Genomic DNA, 25,320 nt, shown 5'->3' on the forward strand with positions numbered 1-25,320 from the left:
GGAAACAATTCATGCTTGCTATGATTATCTGGAAATCCACCCCAGAAAATGACTGAATGGCAAGAACGTTCAGTTTTGCAACTACTCATTACCCATCTTGGTGGAGCTTCTATTAGTCAAAATCTTGGTGGAGCTTCTATTAGTCAAACAGAGCCAATAAACTACATATAAAACCCATAGCAAAGAAGCAACCATCACCCACTCTAAACCAATTGCTGTATTTAACCAAATAACATATTTGCATACTACTTTACACAACAAGTACCATAGATTATATTTTTGGTTCACTGTGATCTGAGAAGGTAGACAACATACAACAAAATCTCTATTTATGCACCTGATTTACTTTCTTATTAAACTTGCTGTAATTTATAAGTGTTTGATGTATGCCCTTGCATTCAGAAAAAAAATCTGCACCAAATTTATTCAGAATAAATGTCAGTAAAGCTTAATAAAGACTGGTGCTTTTCAAGAAGTAATAGTAATAATTTGCAGTATTTGACAACAAATACTATTTATGAAAACAAAAAGGATACATTCTTTCATAACAAAATTATTTTGTTCATGGTGTTGCCACTTCCTTTCCAGATTCGTAAGCTGAAGATAGAAAATGAAAAAAATATGGTAATTAACAGGAATAAATACTGTAGTTCCATTTTTTAACACAAGACTGACCTACCCAGGGGTGGGTTTCTACCAGTTCTGTCCACCTCTGTAGAACCGGTAGCTCTGAAGAGCAGCAGACATAGAACCAGTTCTATGTCTGCTGATGTTTTTGCCCCCGGCTGTTACCTGACCTTTATTTCCTGATTTTTTCAACTTCAGCTGCCATGTGAGGCACAGCTGCAGTTAAAAAAGCAGGACAAAAGGGTTTTTTGAAAGGCTGCTTCTCTGCATGCAGTATGCTGATGATGATTTACAGGCCCATGCCACATGCAGGGAAGCACATCGTAAATCACTGAACCTCGTAAATGACCGAACTGGTAGTTAACCCTGTCGGATCCCACCCCTGGACATACCTTCTATTCAACTTTCTATTCAACTATTTAGGTACTTGCTTTTTATTAAGCCTTCTGATTAAGACTAATTGCAGTGTAATCTTGTTGTTCTATATGTACATATGTGTATGTGTGCATGTGTGTTTGTGGATAAACACACACACACAGGTTTAATTGTTAGGGTGCTGCTTAGAAGCCAGGAGACTGCAAGTTCTAGTTCTGCTTTAGATGAACTTGGGCCAGTCATTCTCTCTCAGTCCAACCATTCTCCTCAGTTCCTCATTGTGAGGAAAATAGGAGGAGGAAAGAGTGGCATGAATGTTCATCACCTTGAATTATTTATAAAGATAATAAAGACAGAATAAATATCAAATAAATAAATAAACACACACAAACTTATTTTTATAGCGACAAACTATTAAAATAACAACCCATCATGGTGAAGATTTGCTAAGATTCGGTAAGGCACAGAATTCTCCTAGTCTGTTTTATTTTGGGGTAGAGGGGGAGGGAGTCAACAATTGCTTCCAAAATATTTTACTCATATTAAACTATAGTATACTCTGCACTATGAGGGAGAAACTTCCTCAGTTCCATAGCTGAATTTCCTGTCTGTTGGCAGAATGTGTGATTAAGAACCGGGTCTGTGCTGAGAATAGTCTAACACAATAAGTTAAACAGTGGAATTTTAGCCATTTGCTGAGCATAAATAACAAGGTTATATGGCTATTATATTTATGGCTGCTTCCTAAAAATACTAGCAGCAGTTTGCTTGCCTAATATTGCTGTTCAAGTCTTTGGAATCAAAACATGTATGCTCCTTACAATGAAACTTTCAAAAACATTATGTGGAAGTCAACATGTTTACTTTAAGAATATCTCACTGTAAATGGAAAATTGGAACATAAACCACTGTACACATTAAAACAATTGTCCATTACTATTTGCGTTGGAAAAATACTTTGAATTTTATTTACCAGTAAAAAAATGGCACCATGTTTTATTTACCAGTAAATAAATGGCACCATATTTTCTAATTAATTGTTTTCTGTGCCATCTCAGCATCGAAAATTACCAATTCCTATTATAAAATGTTATATAGCTTTCACGTACCCTATATTACTGCAAAGCAGTAGACTCTACGTTCATTTCAGAAAACTGAGTTCCATCCTCCTTTTTAATTCAAATCTGCCATCAGAGGTATTTACTATAAAACACATCATGTGTCCCCCACATGTTAAAGCACTTGTCTCAAGAAGTTTTGAAGCAGTTCAGTGTATCCTTAACAATTTACCTGTGCATGGGTTTCATTCTCCTGGAGCTGCAACTTTAAGGCTTCATATTCTCTATTCAAATGTTCCATAATTTTCTTGAATGCATTCCGATGTTTGGTCAACCTTTCTTTTTCTTCTTGCAGTTTCTTAGCATGAGGAAATTATACAAAGTCAAACTACTTAAGGAGGTAAAAAGTATTTTTGTTTATAATTAAGTCTGCAGCACAGCATTTACCATAAAGAGCACATAAAATGAGATAGAGCTGATTTTTCAGAATATGATTGAATTGGCCAGCTTTTGGTTTTAAGTTATTCTAACTTTTAGCAAGTGGAAAAATAGAAATGAGAAGATTTGCATGAATCTGGACTTCTAATTTCTTTAGAAATCATACCTTTTATGTGAATCATTTCTTTCTCATTCTCTGTGCTTATGCACTCACTGTAGATTTAATTTTGATTCCCAGCCAGTGTTTATGAACACATTGGCTTCTGCTATTTTTTCCTAGCTTTTACTTTCTAACACATTTCCTCTTCTCATAAAATCTTTTGTTCACAGTAATAAATAGTACTTAAATACTGAAACACTTGATATAAATAATGCACAATTACAATAAAGGATCTAAGGGATTACAGGATTGTAAAAAGGGAGGTACTATTCCAGATCTATCTGAGATATATAGTAGGATAAAACTGGAATGGTTAATAACATATTGAAGGAGGACACAACAAACTCCAATCCCCAAGACAAATTAAGTAGGAAGAATGTATTGTCCAATAAAGCTTCACCTGGGGAACAGCTCTTAGCATAAAGGAGAAACAGAAGGGATTTAAATATAGACTCATTTACCAGTTATCAAATATTAAAACAAAATTGCTAAAGTGAATCTGAAATTTTATTTTCACCAGGGAAAACGTGATACAAAACTATTATAGCTGTACGTACTTTTAATCTGTTAAAGCTAAGAACAAAAGGAACAGTTAGAAAGTAGGATTCATTGTGTATGGGATAAGAAAAATAAAAAAAGGACTAACAGTGATTCAGAAACAGATGCTAGTGCAAAAAATATAGGCATGGTTGTTTATCTACTATACCAGGTTTTTGTCATAGAACAGTGCTTGTTGAAAGAATTGGACTAGCTGCTGATTTAACTGAGTTTAATGCTTTAGCCTTAATTTATCTATAAAACTTTATGAATTCTCCCAATTAAATGTCATATTATGGATTCAAGGAAATGTACCTTTTCTATCACAGCTCCTGTCTTTTAGAATAGCATTCCCCCAGATATATATATGGCTCCCATTTTTCCAATCTTTTCTAAGTCCCTTAAGACCTGGTTCTGCTCCTGGAACTGGGTTTAGGGCATTGTAGATCCTCTATCATGATTTTTTTGAATGTGAATGTTACTGTTCTTGAATTGTCCAGGAAATTATATTTCATTATGCTATGTTTTTAATTGTGTTTTAATTACACATTTGATATTCTGAAAGCTCCTAAGAGTTTTCTTGGAGTTAGGGTTAGGGTTATATTCGCTTCATATCAGAGTCCTTCCTGCTTATATCTATCAGAAGCTTTCTTAGTTGTGTCATATCCTGCAGATATTTGTCTAGCAGGAATAGGATTTTTTGCATTGTGTCTTTATGTTGAACAACAGGAGATAAGCCACCTATTTTATTCATTCTGTCATTCCAACATTTTATAATTATTTTATATGCCACTATTTTATATTGTACCCTATCTTATTAATCAACTATCAAATGTGCTATTTACTTTTATTACAGTCGTAATACCAGGTAGGAATAGTATAAAAGTAGAATTAGAATTTACCATATAATTTAGTACTATAAATTATGGTAACATGTTTAAGCTAAGAAAACCATACATACAAATACTAGTGAAGGTGGAATAAAAGCTGGGTGGATTCCATACCAAACACTATTAACATTTAACATAACCTCAATCTTGTATTATATATTTTAAATTTGATATCATATAGAGCAGGGGTCCCCAACCACCGGTACCGGTCCGTGGATCATTTGGGACCGCGCCGCCTACTTTGCTTGGCCACCATCTTGTTCCGACACATCTCACCGACACGCGGCTACAGGCTACTCAGGTGAGCGGCAGGAAAAGGGAGCTGGGCAGCTACAGACCAACCGTCTCTCTGTCTGACGGCCTCGGCCGAATCTCTGCCTCCCAGTGCCTTGGTCCTCCACCCGCAGGCTTCCCCGGCCCCTTGCCAAGCAGGTTTTCCACCCCAGCCCAGCAGGGCCCTTGCTGCCTTCCCCTCGCCTGGCCGGCTGGGCTCCTTGGGCAACCCGGCTGCCTCGTGCCGAGAAGCGCGCTGCCAGGTGGGGGCCACGTGGCGCAGGGCAACACACCACCGCCCGGCCCTGGTGAGGGAAAGCAGCGGGCGCTCCCCAGGCAGCGGCCGTCTCTCCGTCTGACGGCCTTGGCCGAATCTCTGTCTCCCATTGCGCTTGGATCCCACTAGAATGGGTGAAGACAAAATATTTGGGCTGTAGATATTTTGGAAGAAGGGGAATGTGTGGGGATGAGTGGGAAAGTGTAGCTATCTGTTTAACATTTTTAAAGTGAAGAGCAGTGTTTCTCAATTTTAAGAAGTCCGGAATGCTGTCTGGGTAATTTTGGGAGTTGAAGTCCACATAATCTTAAAATTGCTGGAGTTGAAAACACTGGATAGGCAAAGGGTTTCTTTGCACTTACATATATTTAGTGCAATCCCTACTATATATATATGACAAATCTTTAAAATGTGTGGACTTGGACTCTCTGAATTCCCCGCACACCTTACAATTGTTGAGATTGTGGAAAGCTGAAGACCATATGGGAGATCAAACTCATCCTAAATGTAAAATCTGAATTGCAGATTACTACCTTACAAAACGCTTTTGGAGAAAACATACATGTTGCCAAACACATATTTTTGTTTGATCATGATCAACTGAATCATGATGACTTTATTGGAGTCTAGTCTTGCATTAATACACATTTTTAGTAATCCTCCGACATTGGTTAATTTTGGTGAATTGATAGTGTAATAGTAAATAAAATAATAAATAAATAATTTAAAAATAAATAAATAAATAAATAACCCTAACCGGTCCTTGAAAATGTGTTTCTGTGTGAAACTGGTCCCTGGTACAAAAAAGGTTGGGGACCACTGATATAGAGTATGCCTTATTTTAACTGTGATGCTTCTTTATTGTATATTTTAAATTTTATGTCATATAGAGTTTGCCTTATTTTAACTGTGATGCTTCTGACATGAATAAACAATAAACAAACATAACATCAAGCTATTTTGCATTACTGGCAGCATATGAACCCTTTAAATCAGGGGTATCAAACTTGGGGCCCGGATGCATAACACGCTGGCCACACCCACTCCTGGTTTAGTGAAACTTGCGATATGTCACGTGACAACAATGCGTCATCATGAGTTTGACATCCCTGCTTTAAATCATCATTTACATCAATACCACCTTCTCCTTTCAGGCACTTTTAGTTCTGTAAGGTAAGGAAACATAATTGGGATAGTCTGAAAATGCACCTTTTTACAAAAAGAACAAAGCAATGGGGGAGTGATTTGGAAACAACTGATCCCACTGCAACAGAAAAGAGGGAGAGTCCATTTTGATTGGGTTTATTTATTGCCCATTCTAAACATCCATTCCTACAACGAACCACCACTAATTTTACAGTATTTCTTTCAAGTGAGCAGACTGTTGGCTGTATAAGGAAAAAGTTATATGTTATTTTTTTTAGAAAAAAATGTAATGACCTTTCAATTTTAGGCATAAAATGGTTTCTATTCTAAAGTATGTTATTTTTTTTACCAGTCTGATTGTTAAGCTTCTAGCAGGAAGAATGGGAAGCCATTTGTAGCAGCTGGCTTGTATCTTGGGTTGCAGTAGTAAAAATGTGAGTATTGCAACTATTTTGAATTATTACTGACACATCAAATGGCTCTTCCATACTCAGTTGAGATAAGATAGGGGGAAATCGCCCTGCCTTATTTAACAGTGCTAGCCTACTGGAAGTGGTAGAGCATAATCCTACAAAAAGTGATTATATAATAAAAGCAGTTTCTATATATGCATTTTAGCCGGCCAAAGACCATTTAATGTCAAACATTTTAATCTGCATTTTGAAGAACTGGTTCTCAATCATATTTCCCAATTGTTTTTTAAAGAGTTATCACATGGAAAAGAGAGAGTGAATTTATTCTTATTGTCCCAGAAGGCAGAACTGGAATCAGTGACTTAAAACTATAGGTAATCCTCATTTACAAGTAGTCCTTATCTTACAACAGTTTGTTTAGTGACCATTTGAAGTTATAATGGCACTGAAAAAAGTGACATGACTCTTTTTCACATTTATGACTGCTGCAGCAGGTCACATGATCAACATTTGGATGCTTGGCAGCTGACTCATATTTATGATGGCTACAGGGTCCTGGGGTCACGTGATCCCCTTTTGCGAACTTGGGGGAAGCCAGATTCACTTAACAACCAGATTACTAACTTCACCACTGCAGTGATTGGCTTAACAACCATGGCAAGAAAGGTTGTAAAATGAGGCAAAATTCACTTAACAAATGTTTCGCTTAACAACAAAATATGTGAGGATCAATTGTAGTTGTCAACCACAACTGGAACTGGCAATTTGGCCTTTTAAGCAGGATGATTAATCACTAAGTGAAACTGTGGCTGAGCTTATGTTTTTTACTTCAGTTTTCCTCGGGTTTACAGATCTGTGGAGGTCATAAATGCGAGAATTGTTTGCAAAGGGACTTTTTCATCTCCACTGTAGCTGAAAACAGTAGCTAAACAAGGCTGTCGCTAAATAAGGCCTACTTATATAAGAAAACTACACAACAGGAGGAATTTCCTGACTGTATCATCCAGTGGAATAGGCTACCGCAAAAAGGGCAAAGTTCTCCTTTGCTAGGTATCTTCAAAGAGAGGCTTGGTAATCATCTGTCAGAGATACAATACTCTAGTACAGGGGTCTCCAATGTTAGCAACTTTAAGACTTGTGGACTTCAAGTCCCAGAATTCCTCAGCCAGCCTTGCTAACTGAAGAATTCTGGGAGTTGAAGTTCACAAGTCTTAAACTTGCCAAGGTTGGAGACCCCTGCTCTAGTAGATCCAGCAATGAGCAGAATTGGATTAAATGACTCCCAATATCCTTGTAACTCTATGGTTTTAGGATTTGGACTGCTGATTACCTTTTTCTTTTCTTCTCCTGCTGTTTTCAGAGCAGGCAGATTGTTATATACTTCCAGGTCCTTGGTCATCTGTTCAATTTTTTCTTTGAGTGAAGTTAGTTCATCAACCATCTTTCCCTCCAATAAGCCCATCTTCTGGAGGTCCATTTGGAGTCTCTGACTATCTATATAACAAATGAAAACCTTCTAGTATGCATTACTGACATATTTTCCATCCCAGAACACATTTACTTATGTCCAAGAAGACAACCAAGTTCTACTTGCCTTATTCACCTTGGCATTGATCCAGCAAAGCTCTCAAGAATGTTATCTTTTGCATACAAATATCCATTATCCGATGAACTAGCAGTATGGCAAAGACTGGTGCTGAAATAGTTTACTGCTTGCAGCGAAAGCTGCCAAACTGAAATTAAGACTGTTATTCTTCATTTATATCTGTGACTAAAATGAAGAACAATAAAAAAAATCCATTGCCTTCCTTAGCTTTAAACTATCCAAAATGTTATAAACTCCTAGAAATTATGTTAATAATTTAGAATAAAAAATTACTATGATTCAAATAAAAGCTGATCCTTTGTATACCAATTTTGTTGACTCACTATGCAATCCATCGGATATACAGCTTTGAGGCCATATTTTAAAAATGTTTTTAAATATCAAACTTACATTCAGCTGCTACACAATGCAAGCTTTGGTCTGGCCATTTTTACTGTAAAAATAGACTGATATATGTCCAGTTTTTAAAATACCAAATCCTTAGATACTTCAAGAATAATAACGGAATCTCAGTATATATGAATACTCATTTCATCTTGTGCATGATCTCATCTGGGAATTTCAGGCAGACCTACTGATACCTCAGAATTACCTGGGTGTATACTGTAGATTGAAGGATTTTTTAAAGGTATCAATGCAAGATATGGAGGTATCAAATTAGCATGCTGGAGGAAACGGTGCATATCATCATGATTTAAAATCCTCATGCTACCTTTCTTAGAATATGGCTTAACTCCTTGTCTCGGAGTTGATCAACCTATTCTCCTGGCTGACCTGAAGATACATGCGTTGTACTCAAAAATAATGATTCAAGGATTCAAATTCCTGCATTGTGGAATGTCTGAGAACTGACAAAAGTACAGGCACAGCTATTTTAAATTAAAATTTTAAAATTCTATTGTGGATGGACACATAGTCAGCCAGCTGTTCATATTGGTTTTGGCATTTTTGGGCACATACTGTATGTAGCCCTTCCCAAGGACTGGGATAGGTGGATGTTTGTTATTTAATAATATTGAAGGTATTGCTGCAGGAGGTAAGTTATTCCAAAAATGTTGCCTTTTGTAATTAACCAACGGTGATTTTGACAATTGCTGATGATCAGTGTTGATGGTGCTCAAGTAATACCCTTAAACGTTTTGGAATTGCACCCAAAGCATCAATTACAATTGATACTATCTTTACTATTTCTTGTTTGCTGAACAATTGTTCACACCTGGTAAAGAACATCTAGATTCCAATCTAAAACCACAGAAAACTGTTGCTAAACAGTACAAGCAATATCAAAAGAGCAACAATTTGAGGATAAGACAGGCTGTTTTGCTGAACAATCTGGAGAAGGTTCTAATTTTCTTCATCCAAACACCATCCTAGAATAAAAAAAGGAAAGGAAAAGGGGGGAAAAAAACAACCCTTCTCTCTGGGAAGAGACAGGAAGAGGATGCAGTCCAGTTCCTTCTGATATGCCACTAAGTCACAGACTTCAGCAAGCAATGTGTACATAGTAGCAAATTCTGAGACAAAATTGCTTTTGTGCTTTGACCTAGGGAAACGTTAGTGGGAAATGCTGCCATCAGCAAATCTGTTTACTCACAGAAGTTTCCTTTAAGGAGGGAAAGGCAGACTACTCTGTAGTAGTATTTTACACAAAGAGGGAACTTGTAGCCTTGAAGAACTTTTCTAAAATATGGAAGACTTGTTACTAAGCAAATAGCAATGTGTAGATTATAAAAGACATGATTTCAAAACCAGCAGAGTCTCACCATCCTTTTATAGTGGGTTAAACAAATCAGCAAACATAATAACAGACTAAGCAGTTTTAAGAGAACTAAAACAGAATAAAAATTTGCCTTGTTTGCCTGCCTTTTTCATCTTGCCTTTAAATTACATCTCATATTTTTTTTACAGTGTGATTTTGGTTTTAAGAGCTGGCTAAGAAGGAGAGAATAACCACAGATTCACAATTCAGATATAACAGAAACTATGGTATAATCAACTCCACGAATGTTTCCATTCAGAATGCACACAAACTGTACAGAATATGTCAAGATCTAACTCATAAAATTATATGTTCTGAAATTAATATATCTAAAAATGGATAGTGCTTTTATTTTTATTCACAATCTGTAAAATCTCAATGCTTGTAACATTATTTGATACCCAACAGCTTCTGGAAGATGTAAATAAAACTACTTTTGAAATAGTATATCCATATATCCAAATGTTTGGGGAAATCAGCAGTATTTTCCTGATTCTATATCAGTTTCAAAAATTGTATTTAAATGTATATAATAAATATGTTTCTATCTATACAATGCAAGGAAAATACATAAAAAGCATAACTAATCATTCAACCCACAGAAAAAATAGAAAGCAATATAATTTTGATAGGCAATCAGCTTTTTAATTATTTTTTATCATTTTCAGCTTGTACTATCAAACAAAATTCAATAAAGAGAGCTAGACAATTAATCAACTTGAGATATTACCATAATTTGCTTGAATCATAGTTCATCAAACAAGTTCACCATGTACTTATGGAGCAGGGAAAACTAAAGACACTGCTTCTCAAAGATCCATAGATAACTTTATTATAAGCATTTTTTTTCTTTTCCAAGTATAACATTCCATAAATAGTGTCTTAATTTTTTTTCATAAATCTTTCCTCTCACTACTCCCTAATAGAATTTATAAGTTTAGCTACTTGTCCAATTAAAAATCTTTCCCAGTGCTAAAATCTTAATGATGAACAGAGAGCATGAACTATGAAACAGCTGAGTCCTTGAGATATAAAAGGGGAAGTTATTTTTTGTAATGGAATAAATACATCTCAAATGTATTCTTGTCTTACCTGTACCCAGATTTTTAGCTGTACTTTGTGATTTTTGCATCTCACTTGATTTGAAAGTGAGATCTTCCTGCATCATCTTCAATTCTTGATTTGTTACAGAAGATATCTGCTTCATACGACTTACATTCTGCACATTACAACAACAACAAAAAAACCTCTTTCCAAATGTGTTGCCATGCCTGGAGGTGGATCAATAAAAAATCTTTTTCCATAATTATTATATCAGTCACAGTAAATGCCCTTTAGAAATGTAAATATTAGAGAATATATCTCAAACTGCTGTGTTATTCATAAAAATGGTTTTATTACTTTACTTTACATAATGTAAACTCATGACATAATGAGTCAAAGCTAAAGATAAACAAAATATTAAAGGCTTACAATAATTTGAGGAAATTCAATCAAGGATACAAGTAGTCCTCGACATACAACCACAATTGAGTCTGAAATTTCTGTTGCTAGGTGAGACATTTATTAAGTGAGTTTTGCCCCATTTTATGACTTTTCGTGACAGTTGTTAAGCAAATCACTACAGTTAAGTTAGTAACAAGGTTGTTAAGTGAAACTAGCTTCCCCATTAACTTTATCAGAAGATCTCAAAAGGTGATCACATGACTCCAGGACACTGCAATTGTCATGAATACAAGTCAGTTATCAAGTGTCTGAATTTTGCTCATGTGACCATAGGGATGCGGCAACAGTCGTAAATGTGAAAAACAATCCTAAGTCACTTTTTTCAGTGCAGTTATAACTTCGAACAGTCACTAAATAAACTGTTGTAAAACTACCTGTAGTTGTTTCTTGCATAAATAACCCTAACCCTTATGTTATGAAAAACATCTTCACAGGCAATGTATCCTAAAGGAAAACTGTTTCTGAAATGTTAATGGGACAATCAGATTCTACTTCAGAAATTGAGACAGCCAGTTTTAAAGGAAGCTATTTTAACTACAACCTGGCACCTTAATCAGTTTCCAGTGAATTGTCTTGTATCTGCAAAAGCGCTAATAAAACATTAAGTCTTTTACACATTTGGTGTAAGGGCAGTTGTTAGCCAAGAATATGAGATGTAATTAGTGCATGGCTTAAGTTGTGTTAGGATGGTTTGAAAACATAAAAAGCATATCTGGTAATCACTGTTCTGTTTCATGCCATGTGCGATTGATTGCAATATGAGGTCATTTTTTCTTTTTTTACGCCTAAGCCAAAAAAAGGAAGGAACAAAAGTGATGGGGAAAAAGGAAAGGGCAGAAGCAAGATCAATTCTATGGAACCCGTTGACTTCCTATGAACTATGTTTTTAAAACCCCTAAAAATGTAACCCTACCTTAATTAAGTGCTAACACAAATGTTAAATAAACCAAAGAAGAATTCTCTGTTCTAGGGGCTAGGCTCTGAAACAGGCTTAAAATGTGTTTCAGAACAATCTTGGTGTAAAAAGAGAAGTCATCATTTCAGGACAAAAAAGCCTAAAGCAAGGCTAGACTCGTCACTTCTTAACTGTGTTTACTTGAAAATCTATATTAGGAAGGAAGAAATCTCAGTGCCTTCTTTTGACTTCTCCAACTGTGGTTCACATCCCTTAAGGAGCTCTGATAAAAATGTAAAGGAGTCTGCACTTACTCCTACGCTACCTAGACATGGAGTGTGCTGGTACCAGACCAAGCCTTATGCAGGATCCAGCTGCTGGAACATTCTTCAATAGCCTTTGCACTCACTGCAAGGACTCCCATGAAACCCCCTACTTACTCTCCAAGTACTCTCCAACACAAAGCTCATTTTCCTTCTATGCCAAAATGACTCTTCCTGGGGGATAACCCTGAGCATGGATGTCCATTCCAGCCAGTGAAATATTGCTTCTCCTTTCCTTTTTGTGATAGGAAACTGACATGCCCTGGTTGCCTGTCTTTCTGAAGCATATCCTCAAAGTGCTATACTTTCTTAAGGTGGCTGCTCTCAAGATATGAAGACAGCCATCTCTTTGGTAGCAGTTACTAGTGAGGACTTTTCTTTCCTTCCTGTACCCATATAAAATAGCTTCCTTCCTTCCTGTTTTATATGCAGTTCATGATAGAGAGAGAAATATCATACAAATTCAAGTATTATCTTAGAGGGTTATAAATCTGAGAATTCGTGACACTAAACTGCTGTTAGATTTACTCTTCTTTGCATTCTGAAGAAATACAAATACAAAGAAATAAAAAATCCATGTTATTATCAAATGGCTTTATTATTTAACAGGGTGATTTTCAACTTTATTTAAAATTAAGTAATAATTGTCAGGATTTTATTTGTTTGGGAGAGATGTATGTCATCTGTATTGCCTTAATAGTAAATTAGGATTTCAAAAGGGATTACTTCTTACCCGACTTGAGTGCTCTAAAAGCGCCACAATATTGGCCTCTATCTCTGATTTCCGTTCCAGTTCCTGGTTCTTTGTCTCTTCAAAAGATTCGAGAAAGTCTAAAGATTTTTTTTAAAAGATAGAGGAAGCTATTGTTTACAATAGGAACAGCAGAGAAGTCCTGCAGCATTGCTTAAAATTGCACTTTGAATGTTAAACAGGGAGTTTAAAATCAGAAAATAATTCAATGAAAAAACAGTTCATATGAAAAGTACAATGAGAATCGGTCATTCAATTGTCACTCAATTGACACTTGAGCTCAATCTGACAACTAGCAAATAATAGTATACACACATCTCTAAGATATTTAATGCATCAATTACATTCCATCTGGACTCCTGTAACACAACCTGTTTATCTACTGTAACATAATCTCTGAAGAATATTCAAAAATTTAAGCAGAATGCTACACCTTATTGACTGATTTTTTTTTTCTAACAAGAGTTTCACTGGCTAAAATACTATTTCCAAATCCAGTTGGAAATGTTGATGATGATCCATAAAACCGTATATACAAACTGTATGAAAGACCCTGAACCTTAAGATTGCCTGGGGAATACCAATGTTCAAGCAGAGGAACTCTTTACTAGCTGCTTCCAGATTCTGGAAATTCTTCCAAAAATGTGGCAATTCAAGTAGAAATTAGGAGAATTGAGGTCATCCACACCATCACCCAAGATTGGGCAACAGCTCCCAACATTTACAAATACTGTGTGACTGCTTGTTTAAACTGAAGAAAACTTTCTGTCCTGAGTTTTTAACTAAGTCACAGTATGCCCGAAAACTGATATTTGGAGAGCTTTCGGAGCAAAGGTTCAAAATAGAGGGTAGCTGTGGGAGTGCAGCTGTAATATGACCACAGAACTTTAGCAATATTGAATTCAGTAGAAAGCTTTGGCTCATATGGGGTTCCAAAATTTGTACCAGAGTTCCTATACGTGCTCAGCAGCTCCCTACATAAAAGGGTTTTGTTAAAATAGACTAAATGCTTCCTCATCAATTTCTCTTGGCAAAGTAACAATCTATAGAATTCTTGAAATGAAATTAACTTAAGAAATTACTATTCTTCATTAGCCACTGTCTTGCCAAATTTCTGTTTTCTTTTATAATATTTTTCAATACGTAAGTATTTCAATTTACTTTTAGTTTCTAATAATTTATCTGAAATTCAGAAGACCTGAATGTGAACCAATTTTTACTCGATGTGATGCCATAAATCCCGTTATCATATGGGAAACTTGAAGAGTTGGACTTACTAATGAAATTAGCATTCATACCAAGTGACTGATGATGTAGTCTTGCTTTCACTTACCTGAGACTAAAGGATAAAAAGCACTGATAAGATTTTTTTTCTGAGTAGACATATTAACAAAATAACAGAGTTGGATGGGGCCTTGGAGGTCTTCTAGTCCAACCCCCTGCTCAGGCAGGAAACCCTATACCATTCTGGACAAATGGTGATCCAATCTCTTCTTAAAAACTTCCAGTGTTGGAGTGTCCACAACTTCTGGAGACAACTCTTTCCAGCGATTAATTGTTCTAACTGTCAGGAAATTTCTCCTTAGTTCTAGGTTGCTTCTCTCCTTAAATGAATATTAAAATGAATGTTTTCAGGGCACTAAATGTGAAGTGTGCATTTTACATATGTTTATAAATCTTACTTACTATCCATGCTTTCCTCCCTCTTCTTCAATTCTTTATATTTCAGATTTTTTTCACCTACAAAAAAAAATTAAAATTAAACAATTAATACTGCAGTTATTTTGTATTGACAGATTAGGGTACAGGTAACCTTGGTTAATGGTGGTAAATAGGACCAGAATTTCCATTACTAAATGATGCAGTCAGAGTGCAATGTTACATTACCTTATTCCTTAGCAATGGAAATCTAGGCAGTTCCCAGCGCCATCATTAACCAAATCCCACTGGTTGTTAGGCAAGGACCCACCCGGATTCAAACCATTCCCGACTTGGTCCCTCCTAGCCGTTGAGCCTCACTTCTCAATTTCTTTCAAAATTGCTTTTTAATTGTTTTTTTAGTTACTGAGAATTATTATAATGACAAGTTATTTTATAGTACCGGGTGAATCTCCTTCAGTCCTTAGCAAAAATAAATAAATAAATAAAAAATAAAACTTTAAGAACTTAGAAAAATTATTATTAATTTGGAATAAAAAGCAAAATGGTGATTAGAATTTTGATTTTGGACAGTTATAAATGGATTATAAATGGACCACAACTGTGGTGGCAAACCTATAGCACCTGTGCTACAGGTGGCACTCAGAGCCCTCTCTGTGGGCACGTGCGCCGTTGCCCCAGCTCAGTTCCACTGCACATGTGCATGTGCTTCTGCTGCACATGTATGAGGGCAGGGCGCATGTGTGGGGGTGGCTTTAAAAATTACTGGCTACAAAAATGATAATAAAAAAGATGCTGTATACAAATGGATATAGGAATGAAGCTGGCTGATGTCATAATAATTAAAGGGGATAAACAAATAACAAATCAAGAAAACAATCTTGATAACTTTCCTATACTGAATTTACAAAAGAGTCTTGTTTTGAAGGCTTTTGTGAGAAGGATAAGAAAGAAAAAAAATGAAAAGAAATCAAATTCTAGGATAGTATTTGAAAGGATAAAGGTCTAGATTGTTAAAACTAAAAGGAAGGAATACAAAGTGAGTTAATTTGATCAAAGTTAAAGTAGATATTGTTATCTCTGCAAACCTTTAATGGACTTTTTTGACCAAGACTGAACAAGGTTTTAAAGATTTGTTTATAGGTAAGAGATGAGAGATAGGGAGAAGAGACCATTTGTTATAATTTTAAGAAAAGACGAGTTACTAAAATTGTCTATATTTCTTCCGATGAAAGGAGAAGTAATTTCTTTATATATTTTCTTTTTTACTACAATATTCTTATTTTTTCTTTCCTTTCTATTTGTGTTTGACTTTTTTCTTCTACTTTTTTCTTTTTGCACTTTCTTTTTCTTTTAGTTTAATTTGTATTAGTTTTTTAAATAGGTTATTCAAATTATTATTTAAAAAACAAACAAACTGATTTGAATGGCCACACTTGCAATATGGACAGCAGCCTCCCTGTTGATATCAGGTTGACAGCGGCCTCTATATTATTGGCCTTCTAGAAACTGTTAAAAATGGAATAATGTTGAAGGACAAATGGTGAAAGAAATGACGCTGATCTCTGACATATGGTTTTAGTATTTTGTATTAAAAGCCTTTAGGAAGGCACTTAAGACCCGGCTCTTCCTACAGGCTCTGTGTTACATTGGTATGTGGCCACTAATCACTAGCAGTACTGTAATATATTTGAATCTATTTCCTCCCTTCATTCTTTTCAATGTCTATATTTTCATTGTTTTTAACCCATTATAAGCGGCCTAGTTATGAAGTGGGTGACCTTGAAAATTGATTTACTAAACCACTGTATATTTAAGACTCTTTTTTTTAAAACCACAGATGTTTTATTACACCACTGTATGTTATTGTAAAGCACTAAGAGTCCTGTTGAATGCATTGGGAACAAATTGAAAGATAAGTAAGATGCATTTGATTTAATACATGATATATCTCTTCCGTAACATACTTCTATGATATACACACTTTATTTATGATAACTGTAATCTCTGTGACTTACAAAAATGGCAGATTTAAAAATTTAAAATAAAGCATGTAATACAAGTAGATATCAGCTTCAAAACCTAAAGAAAAAATGGAATGCATAAGCTAAAAATAAACCATATTAGAACTGACAGTCCCGCCTTCCCTTTTCCCTGCTATATTATATGACATTCCCACTGCTTGCATTTATAAATTATAAATATGTGCACTGAACTAAGAGACATTTTTTAACATCCTGATAACTAGTGGTCTATTCCTTGTCAATACTTCCTTCCATGATAGGAAAAAAATACTGAAATTTAAAATCTAATTTGCTTTCATGAACTGACCATATAGACTGAGGCTTAAACAAAAAAAAAATCTTTGGAAAATATTTTATGAAAAATAGCTTCAGTTATCAAGCTATAAATAGTAAAACAATTTCTTACCATCTACAGTCATCCAAGCAATATAGGAAAACGATGCAAAAAGTGTATGAAAATAAAACAGATAAAAGCAGAATGATGGAATTACTATGGAAAGGCTAAAATCAAATACTAATTATATGATTAAACTTAAGAATAAAAGAAAGAAAAACAACACTGTTTAAGTCACACTTCTAAGGAGATAGCATTGAGATAATTAGTTCCTTTTAGTTATTAAATCAAAACATACATCTGCATGTACTTATTTTATTTATCTAAGGGCATTTAAATGACTCCCCAACTCAAATAACATGACTTGGGCAGTATATAAAAAGGAAAGGGAAAAAAATCAACTAATAAACATAAAAAACCTGAAAAGTCATTAAATCATGAAGGCTGATTTTACTGTAACTTCTCAAATTGGGAATTCTATTCAACTGATCCAACTGTCTGAGGAAAGAGCCAGATCTCAACTGCTACCATTGAAAAGGCATGGCTTTTGGGTTCCATAAAATGGCACCATTTCAGTGAAGCAACCCAGGGTGTACCCTCTGTATAGAATATAAGCATCGTTGGGTGTCACTGGATTACAAACTCCCACAATAATCTGTTCAGATTTGGGAAGCATGAAGTTGGAAAAGGCTACATTATTAATTGAAATGCTGTTTTTTTCTAACTGCATGGGATTCAAAAGATTTCACGATACATATGCAGAGAATTACCCACATTCACATTCTTCCAAATAGTCTTGCTTACACAAAGCAAGTCAGAAGACCACCCGTATACATTGCAAGGATTAATTTAAGTTGGAGTTCTTCTGCATGATTGTAGAATTTGAACAACTTTTATTCGAAAGGATTAATTTTTGGCTTACTTTGCCACATCATCATTCCTTTTTCATTCACAGTGATATACATTCTTTAAAGTCTTTTGAGAAAAAAGATATTTCCAGACAGCTAACAAGCCATTAGGTGCAATGTACTATAAAGCTGTGTTAAACATCTTTTATAGATGTTTTAGGAGTAGGAAAATAGATAGAAGCAGAAGGAAACTACAGGAAGGTAACAAATGGAAATAATTAACATATATGAGTAGGGAATAAAAATATTGTACAGATTCATGCAGTTTGCATGTATGAGCACATTTTAGTATCTCCTCACAATTCATAGACTCTACCTGAATATAAATAATCCCCATTACTGAATCAACTATAATAGAACATTTAAATACAGTTTTGAAGAGTCAGGTCTTAAAGCCTTCTTTCACCTTGGTGTTCCTCTAAATCCATATCAAGCTGCCGGATTCCTTCATTGAGATGGTTGATTTTTTCTTTTATCTCTGTTAGCCTAAAACAATGTGTAAAGTGCATAGTGATAACTATAAATATGCAGCTTTAGACACCAGCTTTTGGCAAAAAGTACCGAATAAATAGTTTTCAGACTAACAATAAAACAGCAATGTCTTTTTCTCATAACACATTTTCACTTCTGTATATTCTTGAACTGAGTTTACACAATTTTACCTAAACAAGATTAATTTTGTAGAGAATGAGGAACATTAAGAATTTCTTATGTTAAATAATGGGTCCCCCTGCTGGCTAAAAGATTTCATTACAATAATGTTACAACAGAGTAATGCTTCTTTACCTCACTTTCTCAAATTAAGTTTGATTTCAGAGACAAATGTACATAAAACATTAATTAAAGTAATCCAGTTAACGTATTTAAATTTAAATGTGATATTGTATTTGAATTTAAATGTGATATAGTATTTAAATTTAAATGTAATCCTGTATTTATACAAGGGAAGGCATTTTTTTGTTTATAGGTGCCTTTAATGACAGGTATCATCTTTAAAATCTCTTCCCTTGATTTTTTCTTTGAACAATATGAATAACCATATGATAGTGAAGCATATCTCATAAGCAATCAAAATGTCTCCTGTTGCATTACTTATTACTATTGTCTTATTACTATACAGTAGTATTACCTAGTTAAGACATCAGATACTTTAATTCCAACTCCATTTTCACATATGATTCTTCAGAATATTTCAACAAGCAAGTCATAAAAACAGCCCTACTTCTTTTTACAGTCAATGGGTACAATACACAGGACTGACGAATCTTCCAATGATATGTGGATGTAAATGAAACTGATTTTATAGCAGACATTAAAAACTAGAGGAGAAATATAGAAAAACACTCACTGCCTCTCCATGCTTGCAATTTCTTGATTGTCTTCCTTCACCTTAGAAAGAGATAACAGTAACATAACATATTTCTTAACGACCCAAATAAATTACTCAGTTATGGAAAGAATGATAAGAATGCTAGTTTGGCTGTAGAAACAGACTGATATTACTTGTATTGTCTAAAATTTACTGAATAAAATAAAATCATCATAACTTTCAGTATCATAAATATGTGAATGAAAAAGTGATATATAAGTAGTCTCTGACTTACAACTAAAATTGAGTCCAGAATTATAGTTATAAGTTATTGGGGTAATAAGTCAAGGCATCATGTGACTGGGCTTAATTTTTTTTACATTTTTTGTGATAGTCATTAAGAGAATGCAGTGGTCATTAGACAAACATGGCAGTTGTTAAGTGAATCCATTTTCCCCAGTGGGAAAGTAAATGCTGGAAATCAGCAAAACACATTTCAAACCAGGGTCATGTGACCATGGGATATTGCAAATGGCTTTAAAAGGTGAACTTGTAACTTCGAAAATAGGTTATAAGCGGCTCAGGGAGGTTCATCTTAACTTTGACTAGTTGGTAAGCAACAGGTTGTAAGTCGATGACTATAGGGTTCTAAGTCTTACCTATAGGGCCAGAAATGTCTCCAATTTCTGCTAGAAATATATCTGCTCAGACATTCACTGATGATGATGGTTTGGGATCCAAGAGACACAGAACCAAACCCAGACTAGTACAAATATCATTCTTGGAGATATCCTCTATTTACTTTACATTTTTGGTCAGCTACATTGCACTGGAGGCTTAGCTAGTTTTTCACATCTACTGCTACTAAATTAGGATTTCATCATCTTTTAGTTACACCCTTGATATTTTTCAGCTATCTAAATATGATGCATTTTATTATCTTTCAAACTTAGTTCAGTATTTCAGTCTATCAGAGAAGAGAAAATAAATTGTATAACATAGACATACTTATTTATTGCCTTCTCAATTCTTTTTATGATATGTGAAGACTAAGTCACAATCAACATGTCACCTTTCAAATGAAAGAGAATAGAGTCCCTTTACAAAAGTGCGCTCTCACAGTTAGCTCTGTTGGTCAAGGTCACCAAGCTGCAGTCATTATATCTGCTGGCCTAGAGTCATGAAAGTAAGTGTGGCTTTTCTACATTAACATGACATGTAAGTACTCTAGGCCTTTATTTCTACCTGTTAATTGAGCCTTACAAATATTACAAAGTATTTTTGCTACCTGTTTTAATAGTCTTTCTCTCTCCTCCTGGGGAGATCCCATGTTCTTGTCCTCTGCAATCATTTGATCTCGATGTTCCTCAAGACCATGGAGCTTTTCATACAGCTGTAAGGCCTCTTGTTTAATTTGGGAGTGGGTAATTTCCTAGAAACAGAATACATGCATGTGGTATTTTGTATTTATACAACTGAAATAAAAAGTAAAGACCAGGAACAATGAATCGGCTTTGGCGTGCAAGTCACATTATTTTATGCCTAACCAGCAACTAGAGAATAGCATAGGAAGGTTCCTGCTAAAACTGAGCACTCTGCCCATACGTTCTTTATAACAGCGGTTGCCAACCAGTGGGCTGGGGAGAAAATTTTGGTGGTCCACAGAGAAATGTCACCCCCAAAGCACTTCCCCCAAAGCAATTGATCCAGGCTGCATGGGAACACAAGGCTAGGCTGCCGACATGGCCCATGGGAACACAAGGCTTGTGTCGCTTGCATTGTGAACAACATGAGGTAATGAGAGGAGGGGGGAACTTGCCCCACGTGCCTGGCCTGGCCACCGGGCTGCTTCTTTCTGCTTCTTCTTTTGCTTTTGGCTGCACTCAAGGAAAGCAGCAAAAGTCTTTTTCTCTCTCCCCCAAACTCTGCCAGAAATGAGTCTTTGGGACCCTGTAAGGCATCCTGCTCCAAGAGGCTACACAACAAGTCTCACAAAGACTCATTTCTGGTGGAGTTCAGGGGAGAGAAAGAAAGACTTCTGCTGCTTCTGCTGCTTTCCTTGCATGAAGCCAAAAGTCTCTCTCTCTGTCTCCCCTGAGAATGAAGCTGGAGATGGTATCCTGCAATCCCAAATAAAGAATGATTGATCGGTAGGAAAACGGGGTGGGGAATTTTCCTGCAGACTTTTTGGGGGATTTTCCCAGGGTCTCTGGTCCATGGGATTTAAAATTATGAGTTTGGTGGTCCCTGAGGTCCAAAAGGTTGGTGACCATTGCTTTATGTTATATATGTTCATTGATTCATACGTTATCACTCTAAATACTTCTAAACAAAGATAAAACAAAGTCATTTTCTATCTTCACATATAGAGATATAGACTGCTGATTAATATCTGTATCAATTTTCTTATTTCACATCTATTTCTGAGCCTTCTTAACCATTCTTGATTTAAGAACATATGTATTGTCCAAATTATGATTGCCAATGTGTGAAAATTACAAGATAATAAAACCAGCTGTCAAAATTACTTTCTGATAGGATTCTGTAACTAAGGAAATTGAAGCATTATCAAAATTATAACCTTTAAAATAGCAGATAGTAATTTTCTAACAATCAAATGGAAAAATTCAAACAACAGTTGATACATATCCATATAAAAATTATGGGAGTTATTAAACTAAGGATAACAAGTATTTAGAATGTTACAGAGAAGTTCTGTTGGTTAGTATATTGTGGTTTAACATTATAAATCAAATAGTGGGAGCCTACTTAAAAGTTCCCACATTATAAATAGTTTGCTTAACTTTTATATATTGAATAAGACACAACTGCATGTGTGTCCCAATGGCTAAATTTACTCATTATAGCAATAGTAATAGCACTTAGACTTATATACCGCTTTATAGTGCTTTACAGCCCTCTCTAAGCGGTTTATAGAGTCAGCATATTGCCCCAAACAATCTGGGTCCTCATTTTACCCACCTCAGAAGGATGGAAGGCTGAGTCAACCTTGAGCCTGGTGGGATTCCATCTGCCAAATTGCAGGCAGCTGGCTGTCGGCAGAAGTAGTTTGTAGCACTGCACTCTAACCACTGCGCCACTGAGGCTCTTTTATGCTATGTAATATGTGAATCTGGCTATATGGTTTACTGTAGTATGTTAAATGACAGAGGAAGCAAACAGTGATAATTTTCCTTCAAGGAACAATTATCCTTTCCAGTATTTTATGTTAAAATTTACTAAAAGAGTCACTGAGAGTTGAACATAATAATAGGATTAGTAATTAAATACTATCTATTTATCCCAGGTTATTAAGAAGGACTTGATAGATAAATAAAAATGCCAAATCCATTCAAAATACCTTGCTGACTGTGTGACAAATCATAATAATGATTTGAGTAGAAGAGAAAGAACTGGAGAAAATCAACAAAATATAGTAACCTTCAAATAGAAATTGAATGACTGCGGCAAAAGAAACAAGAATAGTACCAATAGTAATAGGTGCTTTGGGTGCAACCCCATGAACACCACTGGCATTTACAAAATCAGCTTCAGTCAATGGCAAAAGGCAGCTTTACTTGGATCAGCTTACATCTTGGGACAATACACCATCAAACCACAACATTCACCTTTTTTATCCACAAGCATTCAGGTGTTTAAACTGATTTCACTTTGTTTATCCACCTATGTAGCCCTTCCCAAGGACCAGATAGTGTCCTGAAGATAAGAAACAGCTAAAATGATATTAGACAGGGATTTTGACTTCATTTTTAATTGTATGTAAGACACTTATTTATGAATCATCGCATTTCAACTTATCCTTCCGTTATGTAATGAATTTGAGAACAAGAAAATACATACTGCTTCCAGAGCTTCTTCTTTCATATTCACAGCATCCATTTCTTGTTGTAAAGAAGATAATTCCTAGAAGAGGAAGTAAGATTTTATTTTGATAAAAAACTGTTAAAGAGATTTAGTGCTTGAAAGAAATTTTGAAAATTAAGGCTTCACGGCAGCCCAGCTATGACCATATTCTATATAAATGTACATTTGTATTCAGGGCATCCAATCTTATACTTGATAAATATGTCACCCATTTCTTTGAAGAATTTAATAACTGGACTAATTCCATCAGCAACATGATCATAATCATACTTAGGTCCTCAGTTAGGAGTTGAATTATTTAAGTTTCCACCAATCTTAGACTGTGACTCAAAATGTAGATCTCCCACACATAATAATTCCAGGAATAATTGGAATAATTTCCTCTGCATTTGTGGATAATAAACAATGGAAATCAGTTTCCCTTTGAAACAGATGAACTCAAAACCTGAATGGGAAAGTCTCTAGATTTCAGGATTTTTATTTGCTAAATTTTATAGTCAAAATTAATTTACTAGGTTCCTGCACAGCTAAAATGAGATTCTTATAGAAACAAACATAAAAACGTAAGGAATAACAGCTGTAGTCCAAGTAACTTAGTCAAGCATAGTTAGATTATAGCTCATGTTTCAAAATGTGACATAATTGTAAATGTTCTGATATTAAAGAAATATGTTTTTTCAATTCAATTCAATCCTTTACTGTTAGTGTACAACATGTGTACAGTGAGATTGGCTGAGCCTCCCTCAATCACCCCTCCAACCCAATGCAACTCAGTGAAAGATTAAAACATTCCTAACCCAGGGAATCCTACTAACAAACACACAATCCTATTTCACCAATGCGAGCATATTGCATGTTGCGCCGGCCCTGCAATCCAGTTCTCTTTTAAACCTTAGATTTGTTTATTTTGTTCAGTTCTCCTTTAAACCTTAGATTCATTTATCTTCTTCTGAACAATTTTTTTATTCAATGGGGTCAATTGAATCTTTCACTCCTACATGGAACTTTTCTACAAAGAAAACTATCACACTAATGCATCACGCATGCTTAATTAGTCTTGCAATGGCTGGTTCCTCCAGTGTGAGAGACAGCTACCAAGCCACACGTCTATGGTTTCTTTAAAATTAAGAAATCACATGCCTGGCAAGAACTGAAGAACAAAGGTATAAGAAAGAAAAAGAGGTTGGTAGATTCTGTAACATGATTTCTGTGGTAAAGAGTTAATCACACCTGTTCAACCTTTAAAAGATTAAAAACTTAGATTTGGCTGGAATATATTTCCCTTGATATGTTGACTGAAGCTTCTGGATTTTTTTTTTTAATTTCCTTGGTCTGAAGCTATTCTGGCACACATCAAACTGTAAATTAGGGAAATATTAAAGACTACCTGCAAGAGCTTTTCATTTGCCATTTTCATTTCTATGTACTTGGTTTGATCTTGTTCCGACATATTTTTTATTATATTTTCTGCCGCTTGTTTTTCCTGGCGGATGTCATCTTCCACAGCTTGAATTAGTTTTTCTTTGCTGCATTACAAAAAGAAATATTTTGTAAACCCGATTCACCTTTTTTTTTGCATTTAATTTTTAAATTTAGAACAGCAGTAAACTTTACACTAAAGAGAGTGAAAGCAAAAACAAAGCAATAACAAAAAGACATGCCTTCCTTGAGCTGAACTCAACTTTTAATGACTTCAAGGATATATTAATATAGTTTTCAAAGGAATATATAGAAATGCCATTGTCAACTATGAAGACTTTTTGGTTTCAAGCTGTGTTTTTTTAAAAAAAACATTTTAAACAATATTATGCTTATTTTTAGCTAACATTTCATATTTTACCTTTCCCACCACAAAAAAGTGTCAGGAAATTGAAAATCAACAATGTGTTTGGAGGGTTCTCTTGGGACCACAAAAAAGGGTCATGAAGGCTACAATTTGCTTACACTAACTAAAACACTGAAATTGCTGAGGTGGATTGGGAAGAGGACCTGACTATTAAAGAAAGTATGACAGAAACAGCATTTCCTCACACTGTTCAGACCCTTATTATGAAGCTCAGCTAGTATTCGTTAGCTCTTTTTTTCCAGACCTTTGATTTAAAATCAAGCGTATGCCTGCTTCCTTTTAAAAACAAAATTTATAGACAGGCTGTGCTGTGCCAAGATT

At 35.1% G+C, this 25,320-nt stretch overlaps 1 protein-coding gene across 4 annotated transcripts in view; it reads right to left on the reverse strand.

Annotated features, from left to right (window-relative positions):
• Positions 1-25,320, reverse strand: part of IFT74 (intraflagellar transport 74) — a 45,411-nt gene that overhangs the window by 1,712 nt on the left and 18,379 nt on the right. For all 4 annotated transcript variants that reach the window (XM_026713455.2, XM_087926545.1, XM_087926544.1 and 1 more), the window contains exons 9-19: positions 24,541-24,679; positions 23,130-23,192; positions 20,557-20,700; positions 19,308-19,348; positions 18,366-18,445; positions 14,721-14,774; positions 13,017-13,114; positions 10,652-10,778; positions 7,525-7,688; positions 2,293-2,418; positions 537-597 (exon numbers count right to left, since the gene is read on the reverse strand). In XM_026713455.2, coding sequence (XP_026569240.1) covers positions 537-597; positions 2,293-2,418; positions 7,525-7,688; positions 10,652-10,778; positions 13,017-13,114; positions 14,721-14,774; positions 18,366-18,445; positions 19,308-19,348; positions 20,557-20,700; positions 23,130-23,192; positions 24,541-24,679 — 1,097 coding nt within the window. The remainder of the gene's footprint in view (positions 1-536; positions 598-2,292; positions 2,419-7,524; positions 7,689-10,651; positions 10,779-13,016; positions 13,115-14,720; positions 14,775-18,365; positions 18,446-19,307; positions 19,349-20,556; positions 20,701-23,129; positions 23,193-24,540; positions 24,680-25,320) is intronic.

The sequence above is a fragment of the Pseudonaja textilis genome, chromosome 2 (genome assembly GCF_049901715.1).
Source record: "Pseudonaja textilis isolate UNSWEBS1 chromosome 2, rPseTex1.2, whole genome shotgun sequence".
Lineage (NCBI taxonomy): Eukaryota > Metazoa > Chordata > Lepidosauria > Squamata > Elapidae > Pseudonaja > Pseudonaja textilis.